This window comes from Trachurus trachurus (genome assembly GCF_905171665.1).
Source record: "Trachurus trachurus genome assembly, chromosome: 17".
NCBI classification, from domain to species: Eukaryota; Metazoa; Chordata; class Actinopteri; order Carangiformes; family Carangidae; genus Trachurus; species Trachurus trachurus.
This window is the reverse complement of record NC_139900.1, coordinates 27,277,088-27,296,104: the sequence shown is the minus strand read 5'-3', so window position 1 is coordinate 27,296,104 and position 19,017 is coordinate 27,277,088. Positions and strand designations below refer to the sequence as shown.

Sequence of the window (19,017 nt, the reverse complement as noted above, 5' to 3'; positions counted from 1 at the left end):
GACGTCACATACTGTACACAGCTCCAGGAAACCAAGGCTTTCGTTTTGTTTCTCTATTCTTAGTCTCTAATGAATAAACTGCATGGAGACTGTGAGTGTAATAATTAGATATATTATACGAATGGATAACTAAACCTTGTGAACAACACAAAAGAAGTTACAACAAAGTTACAGTGTTAGAAAATGCAATACTGCACTTTGTCATTCAAACAACTCAGATCTGTAGTTTCAAATATGAATCATAGCATCCAATTTATTTATTTTATTTTTTATTTTTTTTTAGATCTCTGGTTTAAAATGGGCTCAGGTGTTAACAGCTAGATACAGATGTGATGTTTTAGAGGAGGCCGATTCACAGTCACCCAAATAGCTTCACTGGAAGTGAATCATTGGTAATGAGGAAAGATGGCAGCAAAAATAAGTTTACAACTAAAGAGGAACAAAGACAGATGCCGGAAGGAACAGGCTGCCATATGGCTTGGACAAGAAATAAATCATTTTCAGTGTTTTCAGAGAGGAGAGGTGAACCAACTCGAACACAGACAACACCTCAGGCTGAATTTAAGCCAAAGTCCCATGTCACTGGACCAATGTGAAATTTGAGTGAGGTTTCTAACTCGTGACAGGGTGTAAAAGTTTTGAGAAAGCTGAATAAGATAAACATTTAGTAGTTACTGATCATGTGGTGTGAGCAAGACAAAAATAAAAATAAAACTTATATATTGTTGTTTTTTTTTTGTTGTTTTTTTAAAGTCTGACCCCATTTATGCTAACAATACATCTTTCAGTTTTGTATTACTACCCAAAACCGACCCTTGACCTTGTTGCGGTAAACAGAATTTACCTTTTAATATGCTGAAATCTAAATATATATCTTTGGTTTTTTGGTTTGTTTTTTATGAAGTATTCATGTTCTGGTATGTTTGTGCTTGGCTACTACCTCTGTCTTTACATCTGCTGACCTGTTTGGATGATTCTCATTTCACTCCTCACTCATTTGACATACAGTCAAGATCATAATGAGCCAGGCGCATGTGGAAAGTGAACCAGTTACAACACACGCAGCTAGAGAAGACATAAGATTTTGATTAATATTGAAGATCCAGCTATGTCCATTCATAACAGCTGTGTGTTAAACCCAGGTCGGTAGATGGATGAGTTGCTTGAGTGGGCTGAATTAAATTTTGAATTAAATTTTAAACTATTTATTGTTTCATACTGACGATAATTTAATTCTGTGTTGGTTGCATCCTTATTTTGTAAAGTGTTACTTTGACATGTCAATATGGAAAGAGGTGGCTGGCTCAGTTCCTAGGAAATATAAAATTAAATGAAGAATATTCTTTGATAATGCTGCTTAATGTCCTTGTGCAGGACTCTGGATCACTGCTAGCTCGGGGTTAGCCTACTGCTCTGTAACTTTTGACCTCACCAAAGTAGGATAAGAGAAGTGTCTCATTTAACGAGTAACTGAGTAGGCTAACACAAGCACTGCATAGCATGAATTCATGTTGTGTAAGCTCAAAGTAGCCTACTCCTCCAAGTAGGCTACACATTTTTCACAGTAAATCCTCACTCTGCAATTTGCTATTATAGGCTAATCAAAACAGAAAAAAACAACTAAAACATATAGGAGTAGGCCTAGTAGAATAGTATTCCATTCCGGCTATATTCCTTTAATGAGATATATCCTCAAGAAGTTAAAGGAAGTCGCTTCAACTTTAGCACTACCGACCTGGATGACTGAGAGCCCACATGATTCTTCAAAGACATTGTCTCACGGCGGCAAATACAATACTGGGTTATCAGGTTATGGGTTATCAGAACTGAGCACTTTTCATGCACAAATCAACAACAGCAGTTTAGCCTAGTAGTTGCCATGACGATAAGCTGCCTACATCAAAGACGAGAGTATCTTTGGCTACATGATTCTTCACAAAAGGAAGTTCCCTGACCGGGAATCGAACCCGGGCCGCGGCGGTGAGAGCGCCGAATCCTAACCACTAGACCACCAGGGAGTGCTAGCTATGAGAAATGTGAATCAACTTTTGATATCTCAAAAACAATATAGAAATCTGCGGTACATCTTCATGTCTCTGTTTCAGCAGGTTACTAATGACTTCTTCCACTGTGTTGTGAGCATGGTGGTTGTGAGTGACCTTTCACTACAGTCTATGGTCGTGTTGGAGGCTTCGCTGCTACCACCGGCGGGTATGGTGGAAAAACAAGTCGAGGCTGTTAACTTGCAACCCTTCCACTAGGTGGTGGCCACACCTCTCAGACTCATTTACATCCCTGCAGTTGCCATTCATTACCGTCCACAGATGAGCTCGTTTCTGGAGGGAAAGCGGCAACTTCCTGACTGTAAGTTATAAACACTGTGTTTACGCTTTATCCTGTTTAAGAGGAGCAGAAGTTAACTTAAAATGCTTGTTCGTAACGTTAGACTTGGTTTAAGTTGAGTTGTGCCGTCAGTCTGTACGATATCTAGCTATGTAGACAAAAACACAAACACAAATGAACTGTAGTTCCCAGTAACTGGTAACACTTAACATACACACACAAACTGTATGAATATAGCATGTTTTCACAATTAAAATCTTAGATTATCTAGTGTGCTTTGCTATTCACGTTTATTTCTTGGTTACTACTAGTCGTGTTGTTTCCTCTGCTGTGCTTTCAGATTCAACATTTCAGCCAAGAACATACTGAGGCGCAAGAAAACCGACATTCTGGCAACTGAATATAGCCTAAAGTGCTAAATAATCCTAAAATGTAGCCTATGAGATGTGCCTCAATCTGAGCAGGTTAAAACAAGTTACTGTAATCCAGTTCTTCTATTGATTAGGCTACTAGTGTTGTTTCCTCTTCTGTGCTTTCAGATTCAACATGTCAGCCAAGGACACACTGAGGCGCAAGAAAACCGATATTCTGGCATGTTTGTGTGGAGACCACAAACTTATCCTCGACAAAGTTCAGGAGAAAGACCTGATAACTCATCGGGAGTACAACAACCTTAGAAGCATCAACAAGGAGGACGTAGAGGGGCACGTCCGTGAGCTTGTGGATAAGATCATGAATAAAGGAGAAACGTCCTGCAAGGATTTCCTGAACCTCCTACAAACTGACGAGGACATCAAAACAACATACCGTGAGCTGAAGAACATATTGAACGACACCCAGCTTTTACCGGAGCCCATCCAAGCATGTTCATCTGACAACAATGGTACTGTAACATTCATATTCTCCTACAGAGGTGAATAGGTCAAGCATTCAACCTAACTTTCAGTTTCACTCTGATTTCCTCAGACGTTCCTCCTGAGAGCAAGAGACAAAAGCAGGTGACGTCTCTATATATTATTCAAAAAACACGCTACATGTTACTGTTCTTAGGTCAGATTGTTTTATTAGGGTTTGACAGACATTAGAAAGGTTCAAGTAGTACTTTTCCCCTGGACATAGTTTTGTTTCAAAGACTCCACACACATGCTTATTAGAGTGTTTAACATACAGAATATTTGCTTTGTAATGATGTAATAAGGAATAACTTACAAAACCTCTTCAAATAAAGTCTCTGTGTATTTGATTGTAATTATTTAACGCTTGCAGGAGGAGGAGGAGGAGCAGTACCAGTTGAAGAGCCAGCCTGTCGGCCTGTGTTTGATCATCAACAACGAGAATTTTATGGATGGCTCAACAAGGAATGGAACCAACAAAGATGCTGGTAGGCTGTAGAAAAGGCAGCTTCACTGTCTTACACCATTGTCCTGTTTGTCTGTATTTGAAGCGTAACAGTTTTTTAAATGTACATTTCCTACAGAAAGTTTGGCTGTGGTGTTCAGCTGGCTGGGCTTCAGAGTGCTGATGTGCAAAGACCAAACTCAGGACCAGATGGATCGAACACTGAAGTGCTTTGCTTCTCTGAGCGACCCCTCTCAGCTACAGGAGTTCAGTGTGAAGGAGTGGCTCGGCAGTGGGTTCACTGATCTTCAGCAGGCGCCTAGACATGGAGATGCCTTCGTCTGCTGTATTCTGAGCCATGGAAAACTGGGTGCAGTCTTAGGGACAGATCGGATATCCCTCCCCATTAAACAGATAACTAGAACATTCAAAGCCACTGACCAGTCGGCCCTCACCAAGAAGCCTAAACTGTTCATCATCCAGGCCTGCCAGGGCAGTGAGATACAGCAAAGAGTGTTATGTAAAGATCTGGAGGCAGATGATTCTCCATCATCCATCCCAGAGGCAGCTGATGTTCTGGTTGCTATTTCCACTGTTGAAGATTATATATCAGTTAGGGACCCAACAGAAGGGAGCTGGTTCATTCAGTCTGTGTGTCAGCAGCTTAAGAAGGGCTGTCCCAGGTGAGTAGCTATACACTAAAAAAGTAAAGTTGTTGTTCAGATTATTTTGTTAATGTGAAGGTATAATATTTACCCTTCGTATACTGTACAGCATACGCTTAGTAGATTGTAATGTTTCTGTGCCCTCTATATTGTTTCAGCCAAGAAGACATCACCACTATCCTCCACCGTGTGAACAATGATGTCAGCCAGAAAGAGGGCATCACCAGAGAACATCGTGAAGTAAAGCAGATGCCTGAAATCAGGTCTACTCTCAGGAAGAGGCTTGTGTTAGGGTCAGCTCTGGTGACTAAATAGCTCACCTGAGCTTTGGTGACTCTGGGGAAGTTTTCTCTTTATGTGTTTTAATATTGCTGAATCTTTTATTGTTTTAATGATCTTTGTAGATTACATTCTTTAATCAGAGAATAACGTTTACATGGAAATCACAATCTCGGCTATATTGTAAATGAGGTTACTCCTCAATATATCTCAGAGTTTAAATAAAGGTTATGAAATGAAATGAAATGACTTGTGGGTTGATGTTTTAATGAGTTAGGGATATAGACTTATTGTCAAGCACTTGACAAGAACACTTGACAAACAGAAGCCATAGGGTAACTGAATCCTGGGGTGATTTGCAAGTCAGGAGGCCGGTGGAGTTAAATAAAGCGGCTCATACAGTAACATTCAAACAAAAAAGTGGTGTGAATTTTTGAAAGTCACTTTTTTTTAGTACATTTACAATAATATTTATCAATTTAGAAATAGGCTATATTAGCTGAATAGTTAGCCTATCTAAATGTAGCTAGCGGACCCTTGGTTTAAATAAATGAGGCAGAGAGATTCATAGGCTACGGGTGCTTAAATGATATATTTCCTGCCTTAGCACCGTGAAAACCAGCAATAGGATATGCCACAATAGAAAGGAGGAAAAAAGTGATTAGAGTAAATACACACAAGCAAAACATTTCATTGACAATCTCCCGATTAATAGGTTACTGGCTATAAAACAACCCCTAAAGTTTACTGTGCACAAATAAAATCTAAAATCTGTCAATGAAATCACCTAATCCAATTGTATAGAAACATAAATAATAGCCTAGGACACTGTAATTATCGAGCGATGTTAAAACTCAATTAGTCCATTCATTGTCAAACCAGTGAGAGCGCGCGCATCACTCAAGAGACAAAATAAATCCAGAATAGGCCTCTCCCATGATTAAAATAATAATAGCTTGAAGTCCACATACCAATGGAGCTCATTATTAAAATGTTGAAGTAGGCTATGCCGTCCAGGGAACCATCTGCCTCCTATAGGCTAATCCGACAGCAATATAACAAACTTAAAACAAACAGCAGCAACCCAGTCGACATGAAGGGGCTCGTGAATAATTAAGATAGCCTGTCTAGAATGAAAACTTACCAACTCAATGTGAACCATAAAACAATTCCAACAAAGACGAAACGCAGCAGCACAGACGCCGCGCCAACCCAGAGGAGACAATAAATGAGATTTAAGGTGATGGAGATGTGCACAGGTGGATATTACATGGCTCAATAGTCACCTCCCTTTTCTACCTTCACCCCACTAACAAAGACTGGTCAGTAGATGGCAGTCCAAGGCCATTTACTCACCAGGCTTGAGCGAAAGGAGGCTCAACAGACAGAAAATAGCCTACAGAAACTGAGGCAGCTGGGACGGCAGCCTTAATAGCAAAATGGCTGTTATTCACACTATTGAATGTTACACCTAAATGTTAAATTTAAATCTAAATCTAAATGTTAAATCTAGCCTAATCTTCTGCCATGATGTAGCCAATAAAAAGACATGTTGGGCCGCAATACTGTAATTCAGTGGGCTATTTTTGTAGACATGAAGGTTTCATAAATCAGGAACTTTGTTTTTATGATTCTATGTCCTTTGTGAGATAATATGTGGGGCTTGTTTGGGCTTCAATACAAGAGGGACATTACAAAGATAAAGGTATTTGGATGGTTTTTGGTGTGTCTTTTTGGACGAAGAAAAGTGAGCTCCATTCGCAACCGTCTATGGACATGCAGTGCTGCACGGAGCCCCGCTGTAACTCAGAGAAGGCACAGAGGACAGAGGACTGAAACTTCTCCCAGCCCTTAGTCGAGTGGGTGAACTATCCCTTTAATGATCTTTACTTTCATCAGATAATAAAGTTTACATGAAAAGCTGGTGTCATTTACAAGTTATTGCTATATTCTTTTCCGTTTGCATATTTATTTACACAGAAAAAAAACCCTAAGCCTAACAATGAACAACAACCATGACTTGTAACACCATGTATGCATGTAATATTATTCAGGAAAAACTATACAGCAACTACAACTATACATGGCCTATCACATTAAAAAAAAAAAAAAAAAAAAAAAAAACAGTTTCTTAAAGGGATAGTTCACCCAAAATTAAAATTTCACTCATTATCTACTCACCCTCATGTCGACTAAGGGCTGGGAGAAGTTTCAGAGTCCTCCGTGCCTTCTCTGAGTTACAGGGGGTCTCGGTTATAACGGTTGCAAATGGATACCAACTGTCTTCGTAACAAAAAGACACACCAAAAAACATCCAAATACCTCCATGCTGCTCGTATGTAATGTCCGTCTTGTATTGAAGCCCCGAAATGCGAAATTGTCCAAAAAAAAATTAAATAAGTCTGTATTTCAAGCTTGTTTGTAGCGGAAGCTCCTCTTCCCAGTTCGTCCAAATTTGACGAACCGGGAAGAGGAGCTTCGAGGAGCTTCCGCTAGAAAAAAAAGCTTGAAATATAGACTTGTTTAATTTTTTTCGGGACAATTTCGCATTTCGGGGCTTCAATACAAGACGGACATTACATACGAGCAGCATGGAGGTATTTGGATGTTTTTTGGTGTGTCTTTTACGAAGAAAAGTGGTATCCATTTGCAACCGTTAACGTTATACACTGCTACGCAGAGACCCCACTCAGAGAAGCCACGGATAACTCCTCAACTTCTCCCAGCCCTTAGTCGACATGAGGGTGAGTAGATAATGAAATTTTCTTTATCATTTCTTTGCTCTGTACAGTAGCCTACCACAGGGCACTTTCTCATTTTAACTAAAAACGTTTTAAAAATCATATCACACTCAGTTTTTTTTAACCTCACAGTACTAGCTTATTGTAAACTTATACCAGAAAAATATATACTTGTATTTTTATTTAAACCTACTTTGATGACAGTTGACTTCCTCATACTCCGGCAACTTCCTTGCTTCCGGATTCAGTTGCGCATGCTGTCGTCTTTACGGTACTGTAGCGTCGTTTCCATGACAACCCGGTTTACTCGTCTTTTCCCTATCTGTAGAGGCTGCACAGAGAAGACCGTCAAAAATAAACAGTGTAGCATTAAAATGAGAAACACAACCTGCCTGTCGTAGCAGAAGTTGGACTTGTAAAGCTGTTGCAACGAGGTGGAGACTTGTTTTACCTCCTAAAGTATCTGCCCTGGATAAAGACCGCGCAGACGATGGAAGAGCTGCACCTGGAAGATGAGGCTCCTGTCGGTGCTGCGGCGGGGACCGGAGAGGAGCTGAAAGCCTCGGACGAAGCTATCGCTTTCATGTCGAGCATCGGTCAGTTAAGTTGTCAGTAGACTTTCCAGGACAGTCTGTGGTATCACCGGAGACAGAACTTGTGTCCCCCCCTGAGAATTAAGACCACCTGGTTTTGACACATTGCAACAGCCACACTGAATCTCTTTTTATTATTGTTTTCATCCTTCCACTTTTCCTAGAGCCTGCAGAGCTGCTGAAGTGTGTGTTTCCGGACTCTCTGGCGACCGTGTCCGAGGGCGGCAGAGACCTGGGGAGGTTCAGTGTGACGGTGGAGTTTGCCCGCAGAGTCCAGCAGCCCTGTATGCTGCTGCACGCCCAGAGCCAGGGGGCCATTGACGGCTCTCCCTGTGGGACCACTGTGACAGGTGACAGGAGCCAGGGCCAGGCTTGTACTGTTTTGGTCTTCTGCAGATGTGTCAGAGGCTTCATATTCTTTGCTTTGTCCTCATTCACAATTTAAGCATACCTGACTACCGATCTGGAGGTGCTGGAGGAGGATTATCATGAGTATGTCAAGGTGGGTGATTGCAAGCACCTCACACATTGTCAGCTTCTGTGCTCTTTGCTATGGAAGGCCATTTCCGCCACTTGATGAAAAAAAAGATGAGATAGCTACTAAGTCAAAATTATGAGATACTAAGTCATAATTATGAGATAGCTAAGTCAAAATTATGAGATACTAAGCGTACAGTATCTGTCCTCACTGTTTTAAAAAGTAAATTATATGGGAACCAGAATTTGAAACTCAATAGCCATCCTGCTACCGAGGACAGCTCCTCTGTGTGCTCCTTGTTTTGACATATCATAATTTTAGTATCTCATAATTTTGATTTAGCTATCTCATATTTATGACTTAGTATCTCATAATTATAACATAGTATATCATCATTTAGACTTACTATCTCATAATTTTGAGTTAGTATCTCATAATTATGACATAGTATCTCATAATTTTTTTTCATCAAGTGGCGGAAATGGGCTTCCATACTTTTCAGCCCTTGATTGCTATACTACATATTTGTTTTTATTTCTCCAGCTTGACGGCCACAGTCTGGACAAGAGGTGTTACATGGTGCAGCGTGACGGGCAGATGGTGATTGATAAAATTACCACTGTAGGAGAGGTGAGTCGAGAAACAACAGAGTCAGCTGCCTGAAATCCTGACCAGTGACCAAACAGCATTAAAATCAGGCCCAGGCCTCATAAACTGTTTGTAATAATGTGTATCTTATTTATGTATGTAAGCACACGGAGACCGACTTGGTTGCGATAACTCTGTTTACTTCCTGATTGTTCTTTATGACCCTGCTAGCAGGTTAACCACAACTCTGGTAACATACTCCACCTAGTGGTAGGAGTCATACATGCACATACATCACATCTTTCCCTTTTAGATTATTCTCTATAACCAATTTACTCATCATTTTCTAATGATTGACTTAACATTTCACAGGTTAATAAAGTCAACACCTGCATACACGAAAACACCATGAAATACTGTTATGAGTGCACTTTCTAATTATATATATTTCCAAAACTGTGCAGCCTCTAATTTCAACCAAAAGTTACTTTACAACTCATATGCAAATCATATTAAACTTGAATTCTGAAAGGTAATTACTAAATTAATTCAAAGTGTTTAATCTTCACTCATGAATACTTCAAACAAACTTAACCAAAAGTATTTTCTTTTATATTAAATGACTCTCACAACATAATTAAATGCTGCTAATCTCTAAGAATAACGTTTTGGAGGCCTAATTGGCCTGCCACACCTAGACCTTTTAACAGGATCTTCTCTGTTCACAGTTGGTGTCACAGTCCCTTTCTGTGATGATGTCACAGGTGATTGCACTGGTGACTGTGCATGTGATGATATGGGCCTATCAGTCTCTGTAAGTGTACTGGTGACTGGACAAAAGTCCTCCACATCTACAGAGCGTGACTGTGGAAAAGTCATTTCTCTGGTTTTCAGCAGGTGTCGCCGATTTCTCCTGTAGGTGTTTCCATCTGCTGTTTGGATTATCACCGACCTGGGGTTGTCATGTCTTCTCACGACGACTGCTGGTTGCCAGTTATCTTTGACTCTTACTCTCACCTTCTCTCCTTCCATCAGAAGCGGTAACTGTCTTGCTCCTCGGTCAAAGTACTGCTTTTGTTTCAGCTGCCTCTCCTTGATGCCGTGGTGAACATTGTCATACAGCTGTGGCTTCAGCAGCTGTGCTGATGTTGGCAGTTTAGTTTTTAGTCTTCGACCCATGAGCAGTTGGGCAGGGGATAGTTTTACTCCATCCAAAGGTGAGTTCCTGTATTCCAACAGAGCAATATAAGGATCACTCTGGCTCTCTTGTGCTTTCTTCAGTAAATTCTTTACTGTCTGTATTGCTCGCTCACTTTGTCCATTCGACTGGGGGTATCCCGGGCTGGATGTGGTGTGTACAAACTCCCAGCTCTCTGTGAATGTCCTGAACTCAGCACTTGAGAATTGTGGACCATTGTCTGACATGACCTCGTCTGGAATGCCATGTCTTGAAAACATCGATTTGAGGGCTGTCACCACATGTCGGCTGGTCGTCCCAGTGAGTTTAGCAATTTCAGGATACTTTGAATAGTAGTCCACACACAGCACATAAGCACCTTGCTCATAATGGAACAGATCCACTCCAACCTTTGCCCAGGCTCTCTCTGGAATGTCATGGCAGATGAGTGGCTCTTTAGTGTTGCTCCGCCTGAAAGTGTTACAGACAGCACACTTCATTACAACATTTTCAATCTCTTTAGCCATGTTGGGCCAGAACATGACGTCTCTCGCCCTTTCTTTACATTTGACAATTCCAAGATGAGCTTCATGTACTCTTGCAAGCATGTCTGCTCTCAAGCTACTTGGAACGACAAGTCGCTTGTTCTTGAAGAGGAGACCATCAAAACAGGTAAGTTCCTCTCTGAATGTCCAATATTTTCTGATGTCTGCTGGTACATGTCGTATTTCTGCTGGCCATCCTGCTTGGACCATGTCTATGACCATTTGCAATTCCTCATCAGCAGCTGTTTGTGTTCTGAATGTGTTTAGTTTCTCTTCTGTGATTGGTAGCTGAGCTGTTAGTAGATGGACCTGTAGCTCATCCTCCAGGAGTTGCTCCGGTTTCTCTTTCAGATATGCTCGACTCAGTGTGTCTGCGATGTAGAGCTCCTTTCCAGGCTTATAGCTGACCCGCAAATCATAGGGTTGGAGACTCATCAGCATCCTCTGGAGTCTCGGTGGAGCCTTCTGGAGTGATTTCTTAAACACAGTCTCCAAAGGTTTGTGGTCTGTTTCAACATGCACTGTCTTGCCATACACATATTGTTTGAACTTTTCACAGCCATACACAATTGCTAAAAGTTCTTTTTCGATTTGTGCGTATCTCTTCTGACAGTCAGTCAGCGCTCTTGAGCCATAGGCCACCGGCTGTCCGTCCTGGATTATCACTGCTCCCAGACCTTCAGAGCTCGCGTCGACAGACAGTGTTAAATCCTTTTTCACATCAAAATACTTGAGCACCGGGGCTTTGCTCACAAGCATCTTCAGCTGTTCAAAGCTTTTCTGCTGCTCGGCCTCCCAATGCCAAGCTACGTCACTCTCCAGGAGTTTCCGGAGTGGCGCACTCACGTCAGAGAGGTTTGGGACAAACTTTGCCAGATACTGAAGCATCCCTAAAAACCTCAGTAGACCTGCCTTGTCTTCTGGTTCAGGCATGTCCTGTAAAGCTCTGACCTTCTCTTGGTCTGGTTTCACTCCCTCTGCAGACAGAACATGGCCAACGTATGTGATCTCTGTTCTTCTGATCTTACATTTGTCTTTGTTTAACTTCAAGTTGATGCTCCTGATCCTGTCCATCAGCGCTCTCAGTCTCCTGTCATGCTGTTCCTCGTTTTCTCCCCACACCAAGATATCATCCACTATGTTCACAACTCCTTCCAAGCCTTCCAGTCTCTGTGCAATGCACTTCTGAAACACTTCTGGAGCTGACGACACTCCAAAAGGAAGTCGTAGGAAGCGGTAACGTCCATACGGGGTGTTGAATGTACATAACTTGGAACTCTCCTCGTCCAACTGTACTTGCCAGAAACCGTGATTGGCGTCCACTACAGAGAAAACCTTTGCATTTGGCATCTCTGCGACGATCTCTTCAACTGTGCGTAGTGGATAGTGTTCCCTTTTTATAGCCTTATTGAGATCTTGGGGATCAATGCAGATTCTCAGTTTGTTGGGCTTCACCACAGTGACCATGCTGTTCACCCAGTCTGTGGGCTCAGTCTGCTTTACAATAACTCCAAGATCCTCGATCCTATCCAGTTCCGCTTTTATTCTGTCCTTCAGTGCTATTGGCACCTTTCTTGGTGGGTGAATGACTGGAGTGACGTCTGGATTGAGTTGGATGTGGTGCAGTCCTGGCACACACCCTAGACCAGTGAACACATCTTCATATTCGCTCAGAATGTCAGTATTGTCTTTCTTATCTACACTGTACACTCTTCTGATTAGTCCTAGTTTTGTGCAGGATTCTCTTCCAAGGATAGCAGGTGAGTCTCTCTCAATGATCTGAAATTCCAGTTCATATTCCTTGTCTTTGAAATCACACTTGAGCTTTGCCTTGCCCTTTGTTGCTATCATGTGGCCAGAGTACGTGACTAGCTTACATCCTGACTTCTGTAGTACAGCATCCTTGTTTGTGATTCTCTCAAAGTCTCTCACTGACAGCACGTTGCACTCTGCTCCTGTATCAAGCTTTACAGTTAGCACACTGTTGTTTAATTTGAGCTTTTGAGTCCATTTCTTACTGTTGTTGTTCACTGTCAAAACTGTATCCAGCTGAAACTCTGAATCTGTTTGCTCACTTGCTCTGATCTCTATACATCCCATAAACATGACATCATCTTCTTCTTGTTCTATCTCATGTACTTTTTTCTCAGTTTTCCTTGGTTTAAACTGTTGTTTTTGTGACCTGCACATGCGACTGAAGTGGTTCTTTAATTTACACTGGTTGCATATTTTCCCATATGCTGGACATTTCTTTGGCTCATGGAAGTAGCCACATCTCTTGCATTCTCCCTTTTCTTTATCAGTCTCATACTGCTTGCTAGCTTTCTTCATTTTGGTAACTTTTATTTTATTCACAGCTACATCTGCTTCCTCGTGTAGTGCTTTCATGTGACTTTGCGTTACCTCACTTGCTCGACAGATATCCACAGCCTTTGTCAGGTTTAAATCCGTCTCTCTGAGCAGCCTAGCTCTCACAGCGTCATTATTTATGCCACAGACTACGCGGTCTTTTATCAGTTCATCTGTCAGCTGCGCAAATTCACAATCCTTTGCCTTGTTCTTTAGGTCCGTCACGTAGGCATCAATAGTCTCATTCGGCCCTTGGACTCGGGTAAAGAACACGTGTCTCAGGTAAGTGATGTTCTTCCGTGGCTCACAGTAGTCTCTAAACATTTCCTTAAGTCCGTCAAAACCATCCACATCTTCATCAAAGTCCATGGTATTAAATACCTTTATAGCTTCATCTCCAGCAACATGAAGGAATGTCGCACATTTCACCTTCTCACTCTTCTCTGCGATGCCCGTTGCGATGAGATAGAGTTCAAACTTTTGAATCCACGTTCGCCAGTTTTCTGCCAGATTTCCCTCGAAGCACAGACTGTTCGGAGGCTTTAATTGTTCCATTTTGTATCTTCTGACACCATGTAATAATGTGTATCTTATTTATGTATGTAAGCACACGGAGACCGACTTGGTTGCGATAACTCTGTTTACTTCCTGATTGTTCTTTATGACCCTGCTAGCAGGTTAACCACAACTCTGGTAACATACTCCACCTAGTGGTAGGAGTCATACATGCACATACATCACACTGTTCTCTGTGAAATAAATGCTAATATGTTATTTTCTCATAGTAAAATAAAACTTACATGTTTAATATTACATTATTTTATATTTCAATTTGACTCCCAACTTGCTTGAAGTTAAGAAACATTCTTGTTTAATGAAGTCAACAAACAAATGGGAGGGTTTAATCAGTTTTGTATGTGAATATGTGTGTGTGTATGTGCGTACAGGAGGTGACGAAGGAGACTGTTTCTTATCCCGTGTCTGTGCTAAGAGGGCTGGTAACAGAGGGTTCAGTCCTGCTGCTGATGCGCCTGATCGCTCTGAGGAAGAAGATGCCAGAGCACATGACCTTCATCTCATTCGACCAGGGATTACACATCACCCGCACCACCTTTGTGAGTGTTCACATCATTGTGAGCCTTCTTGGTCCGTCAGTGATTTGACTTGACTTTCATTTTTGTTTTTACATCTATTTTATTACTTGCTATTGATGTTTTATTAACCTATTATTGCTGCTGCTGCGCTAATTTATTCTTATTACCATTGTTTTATTTAACTGTTTACCCTATGTGCAGCACTTTGGTCGACTGCTGTCGTTTTAAATGTGCTATACAAATAAATGCTGACTTGACTTGACTTGAAGAGAGGACACTGATTATCTGTCTGTGTGTGTATATTCAGACTGAGGTGGGTCCAAAGCAGCTGGAGGTTGGAGGAGAGACTGTGGAGGTATTTGGGCTGGAGAGGGTTGCTCACTCTGTGGAGGACGGCGCCACCACCTGGCAGTGCTACTTCCTGGATGATGGGTGAGTTCCATGACTATTGCTTTGGTTTTGAATGTGCTTTTGTTTAGGAGGAGTTAAAGAGTGATAGGTTTATCATTTCAATTTCAATTTTTCAATTACAAAAACTTTATTATAACTTAATTCCTCTTTGGTTTCACCATAGACATGTCTCACAAAACAGAACACAATGACACAGTAAAAAACATCATAGCTGTTCATGCAGAGGTGAAGATGTGTATTAAAGAGGAACTAAGCAGGATTCTTCCCGTGGCTATGCTACATGTTTATCCTGATTAAAAAGCTCCAGAGTAATTGACCTATGGCTAAGCCCCCTCCACTCACTCGGACAAACAGTCAACATTTGGTGTCAGGCGCTATGGCAGCTGTCACAGTAGGAGACATTTCACAGGAGGCAATTGATGATTTTTGGAGACAGAAAGATTAAATATCATCTCGAAGTCACCAAAACTTAACTTAGCTTTACTGCTATGGCTGTCGGTTACCACGAAACGCCAATAGCGACGGGCTAATTTCTGTTAGCCTGTCTATGGAGTTTTACATTATATGTTAGCATTAAGCTAGTGGACTTTATGCTTAGTTGTGATACTGGCTAACATCTAAATATCTCTGACAATATGTTGCCTCAAATACGTTGTTGACTTAACTTAGAACAGATGTAGACATCCTTGTTAATTTTATCCACGTTTAGTTGGTGTTGTTGTGGTCTACAGCATAACTTTATCCAGAGCAGACACTTCTCTTGGTTGAGATGTGGCTTGGGAAAAGGTTAAAAAAATCCCCCCCGTGGCCCAGCCTCTCGGGATACCTAGTGTCAGAGTTGCATGTACCCCATGCACACCGTTTGACCATTTTAAACTTAAAATATCAAGAAAAAACATATAAAATCGAATGAAAACTGACTAACTGCAATGCATTTCAATGGACGTGGAAGCAGAGAATGTCCGAGTGTATGGGCTAGCTATGCGCACTGTGATTGGCTCATCGCGTTTGGGGGCGTGGCTTAGCCATCGGTCAATGTTGATATTTAACTACGTACATGACTTGAGACTTATTACGAGTGAAAATAGAGGCTCTCTGTCTTCCACCTGGCGTCTCATGGCTGAAAACCAAACTTGCCACATCAGTGTAGTACCTGGCAACCGCCCCGGTGTCCCAGCTCTCGTCTCTGCGCACAGCGACACAAACGCGCTCCGTAACCGGCAATCTTTTGTTTAGACTACAGTTAAGACTACACACATATGCACGTCCTAACGTCGTATATGTTATATAACGTTACCGCTCCACTGATTGATTTTTCGCCGGCTTCATTAAAAGCAAATGCACATGGTCGAGAAGAGGGTTATCAAAACAGAGGAAAAGCGACCAGACTTGCATAGTTCCTCTTAGTATTAACTACAAAGAACAATCTGACAGATTGTCAGAGGCACATCCCTGTTGAATGTGGTGCTATGTGGTATACCTTTAAAGATATTAATAAATAAGAAAGTATTTTATTTGCCTTATAACTGTAACTATATGCGGTAAAAACTAATGATACAAAAGTAAGTTTGAGTTGAGTAAAAAATACTTGGTCTAAATAGCCAAGAAAAATTATACACATTTATTATTCAGTAAAAATCCACATCATTGAAATAATTGAAATATAATATATAAATATATAATATAGATTTTTTTTTTTCTTTTTTTGAGCACCTCCGCCTCCAAAGGTCTCTGCACGGGCCTGGCTTTGACTACCAGTGAACAAGCCTGCAGCCAGTGTATGACTTAATAACGTTGCTCTAAAAACAAAACTGTTCATATTAAATGCTCAATGACCCATTATGTTCTCTGATCAGGCACTTGGTCAGCAGAGTGCAGGTGGGATCACCAGTCACCATGAGGCTTCTGCAGCTGCCATCACAGCTAGAAAAGGGTAAACCTTTCCCACACATAAAAACTGATGCTCTAATGACACAGAGTAGGTGACGTTGTATGTGTGTGTATATTTATACATGTTAGGTTTTGAGAAGATCTCCCTGGTTTGGGAGGAGGACATGCAGATGCACTCCAACTTCCTGGACAGAAAGGTGAGAATGGTCTAATACTTCAGACTGGCTCTATTCAAACTGACTGTACTTGAGTGATCTTGTCTCCTCTCATACTATGAAATCTATGAGACATATTATAAATATGTGTTTGTCTCCCTGTGGCAGGAGGAGTTGAAGGCAGATCATGCGTCATACCTGAGGCAGCATCCAGAGATCCGTACCCTCATATCTGACTTCTTGCAGTTCTTGTTGTTGAGGAAACCAGATGATGTCTTCCAGTTTGCTAGAGAGTACTTCCTCCCATTTGCCTCCCGCTGTCCTCCAGAATCAAACCTGAAAGCCTCATCACTCTGAAGATTAAAACTGTCAAAACTGTCTAATAACCTGCAGTTTATTCATCAGTTAAATTTGTACTTAAGTTTAGAGTCTGTCTTTATCTTTTATTCTTAGTGAACTGTCTGATCTCGCCAAACTGTAGCGACCTAAATGAAGTTTGTGTTATTTGGTTCATGGTTTTATACCCTGTGATGCCTGTGATACTTGCCTGGGCAAAGCACGCCTTAACATAGAACATTAATGTGATGCAACTCACTTATGGCGCATTTCCACTAGCACGGTTCGGCTCGGTACGGCACGGCTCGGCGCGCTATTGCGTGTTTCCACTAGCACGCAGTACCTGCAACCGGGTACATTTTTGGTATCACCTCAGCCCTGGTTCCAAGCGAGCCGAAGCGTTACTAAAACGTGACGTCAGCCGACTGCCTTCCACTGATTGGCCGATGAGTGTCGTCACTGGAAGCGACGACCGACAACAGAAATGTTCCTGCTGAAGCCTGTTATTACCAGAGAATTTCTAATATTGAGACTGGCTCTGTTATTACGTGACTTTATTAAGTTTTAATATTTTTTCATGCGAGAAAGTAACTGTTTAGATCCCCATGTGCGGTTAGTTTATCCAAACGACGGCTGTTTAGAAGTTTGCCCCGATGTTTTTCGGAGAAGTGAAGCTCCAGGTCCGAGCAGCGACCGCGACATCACAGAGGCAGCAGCCCGGCTCCTGACGTGCTCCGCCGGCCAGCCTACCACCGTCACCCCGAGGAGAAAACGACCGCTAATTAACTTCCCCTATGGCTTTTAGAGGTTTACCACCGGCTGGTTAAACTCTTAAATGTTGGTCTCATTGATGAAATCTAACAATTGTGGCTGTAGCAGCAGTTTGTTTGTGGTTAGAAAGAAGAGCAGCACTGCCTTGGGGTCTGAACGCACAGAAAACACCACATTTACATCAATAAATAAATGTTTTACAATGAACCAGGTCGATCTCAGAGCTGGCTAGACTCTCCGGTAAGGCATATTGAACGGTTAAATGCCGTTAACGGGACGAGAGAGCAGTCAAAACGGCGGTTTAAAGCTAGCTACAGCGAGGGTAGGTTCACTTCCTGTTTACAAAGTAAAAGCACCAATTCTATCGTAATGGCTTTCCTTATGATAAAAGGCAACGGGTATTTTATTTTGTGAAAATAACCGGAAGTGCGTTGCTCACTACGGCTAGCTTTAGTAACGCCGACTTCGTTGAAACAAAATTGTAAACAGCTGGTATTTTGTCAGATTTTCAACATGTTGGGGATCTAAACGACTACTTTCTCGCCTGAAAATGATTCAAATGTTGCTAAAGTTATATATTTACAGAGTTTAGAGCGTTGCTCGGCGCCGTGTAAATGACGTCACGGCGGTACTAGTGATACTAGAGATGGGATTTATGGCTCTTTGAGGGGAGCCGGATCTTGGTGAGCCGTTCCTTTCAAAGAGCCGTTCAAAAAACTGGCTCATTTGACTGATTTTTTTAAATATTTATTAAGTTTTAAGAAGCCAGCCTCGTGGTAACTCATTTTATCTTGGAAATAATGGAGTGGGATTTGGAACAAAATAATACAAAATTAGATATCCCACTAATATCTGAGTTTGCACGCCACTTACGTAGCCAATGGAGCAGCTTCAATTGACTGTTATGAACACACAGAGATGTTAAAAAAAAAAAAAAGAACGGTTCCCAGCTGTGACTCGGTTCCCATCGTTCATGTTAACGAGCCATTCAATAGAATCGGTTCGTTCGTGAACGTCACAACACTAAGTGATACTCAGTTGTAATGGAAACACAACCAAACCGAGCCGAGCCGTGCCGTACCGAGCCGTATCGAACCGTGCCGTGCTAGTGGAAATGCGCCATTAGACTGGGCGTAGAGAGGAAGCTGGTTTGTATTTAAAATAAAAGCACAAAATGTCAAATAAGATGTTTTATTACAAGAAGGAAATGCGTGAGAACCGTCTTCAAACCGGCTGCACGACACTCGTTGATACTATTCTCACG

General features: G+C 41.7%; 2 protein-coding genes across 2 annotated transcripts; both read left to right on the top strand.

Annotated features, from left to right (window-relative positions):
• The first annotated feature begins 2,287 nt into the window (after nucleotides 1-2,287).
• Nucleotides 2,288-4,751, top strand: LOC311000513 (caspase-8-like). The gene is made up of 6 exons (XM_083991248.1): nucleotides 2,288-2,364; nucleotides 2,883-3,226; nucleotides 3,310-3,341; nucleotides 3,619-3,724; nucleotides 3,821-4,364; nucleotides 4,505-4,751. The coding sequence occupies exons 2-6, from the start codon at nucleotides 2,890-2,892 to the stop codon at nucleotides 4,659-4,661; spliced, it is 1,176 nt and encodes a 391-aa protein (XP_083847374.1). The 5' UTR covers nucleotides 2,288-2,364; nucleotides 2,883-2,889; the 3' UTR covers nucleotides 4,662-4,751.
• A 2,875-nt stretch (nucleotides 4,752-7,626) lies between these two features.
• Nucleotides 7,627-17,111, top strand: catip (ciliogenesis associated TTC17 interacting protein). Its single transcript, XM_083991251.1, has 9 exons — nucleotides 7,627-7,962; nucleotides 8,124-8,309; nucleotides 8,406-8,461; nucleotides 8,981-9,067; nucleotides 14,044-14,211; nucleotides 14,498-14,622; nucleotides 16,458-16,534; nucleotides 16,621-16,688; nucleotides 16,815-17,111. Exons 1-9 carry the CDS (start codon nucleotides 7,857-7,859, stop codon nucleotides 17,001-17,003), a joined length of 1,062 nt encoding a protein of 353 aa, XP_083847377.1. The 5' UTR covers nucleotides 7,627-7,856; the 3' UTR covers nucleotides 17,004-17,111.
• Nucleotides 17,112-19,017: the final 1,906 nt, after the last annotated feature.

Bases quoted from the DNA above. Each gene is read 5' to 3' on its own strand.
- LOC311000513 (XM_083991248.1), top strand. From the start codon at position 2,890: ATGTCAGCCAAGGACACACTGAGGCGCAAGAAAACCGATATTCTGGCA. The intron at 3,342-3,618 runs GTGACGTCTCTA...CAGGAGGAGGAG, and splicing joins AGAGCAAGAGACAAAAGCAG to GAGGAGCAGTACCAGTTGAA. The intron at 4,365-4,504 runs GTGAGTAGCTAT...ATATTGTTTCAG, and splicing joins CTTAAGAAGGGCTGTCCCAG to CCAAGAAGACATCACCACTA.
- catip (XM_083991251.1), top strand. From the start codon at position 7,857: ATGGAAGAGCTGCACCTGGAAGATGAGGCTCCTGTCGGTGCTGCGGCG. The intron at 16,535-16,620 runs GTAAACCTTTCC...TATACATGTTAG, and splicing joins GCCATCACAGCTAGAAAAGG to GTTTTGAGAAGATCTCCCTG. The intron at 16,689-16,814 runs GTGAGAATGGTC...TCCCTGTGGCAG, and splicing joins CCAACTTCCTGGACAGAAAG to GAGGAGTTGAAGGCAGATCA.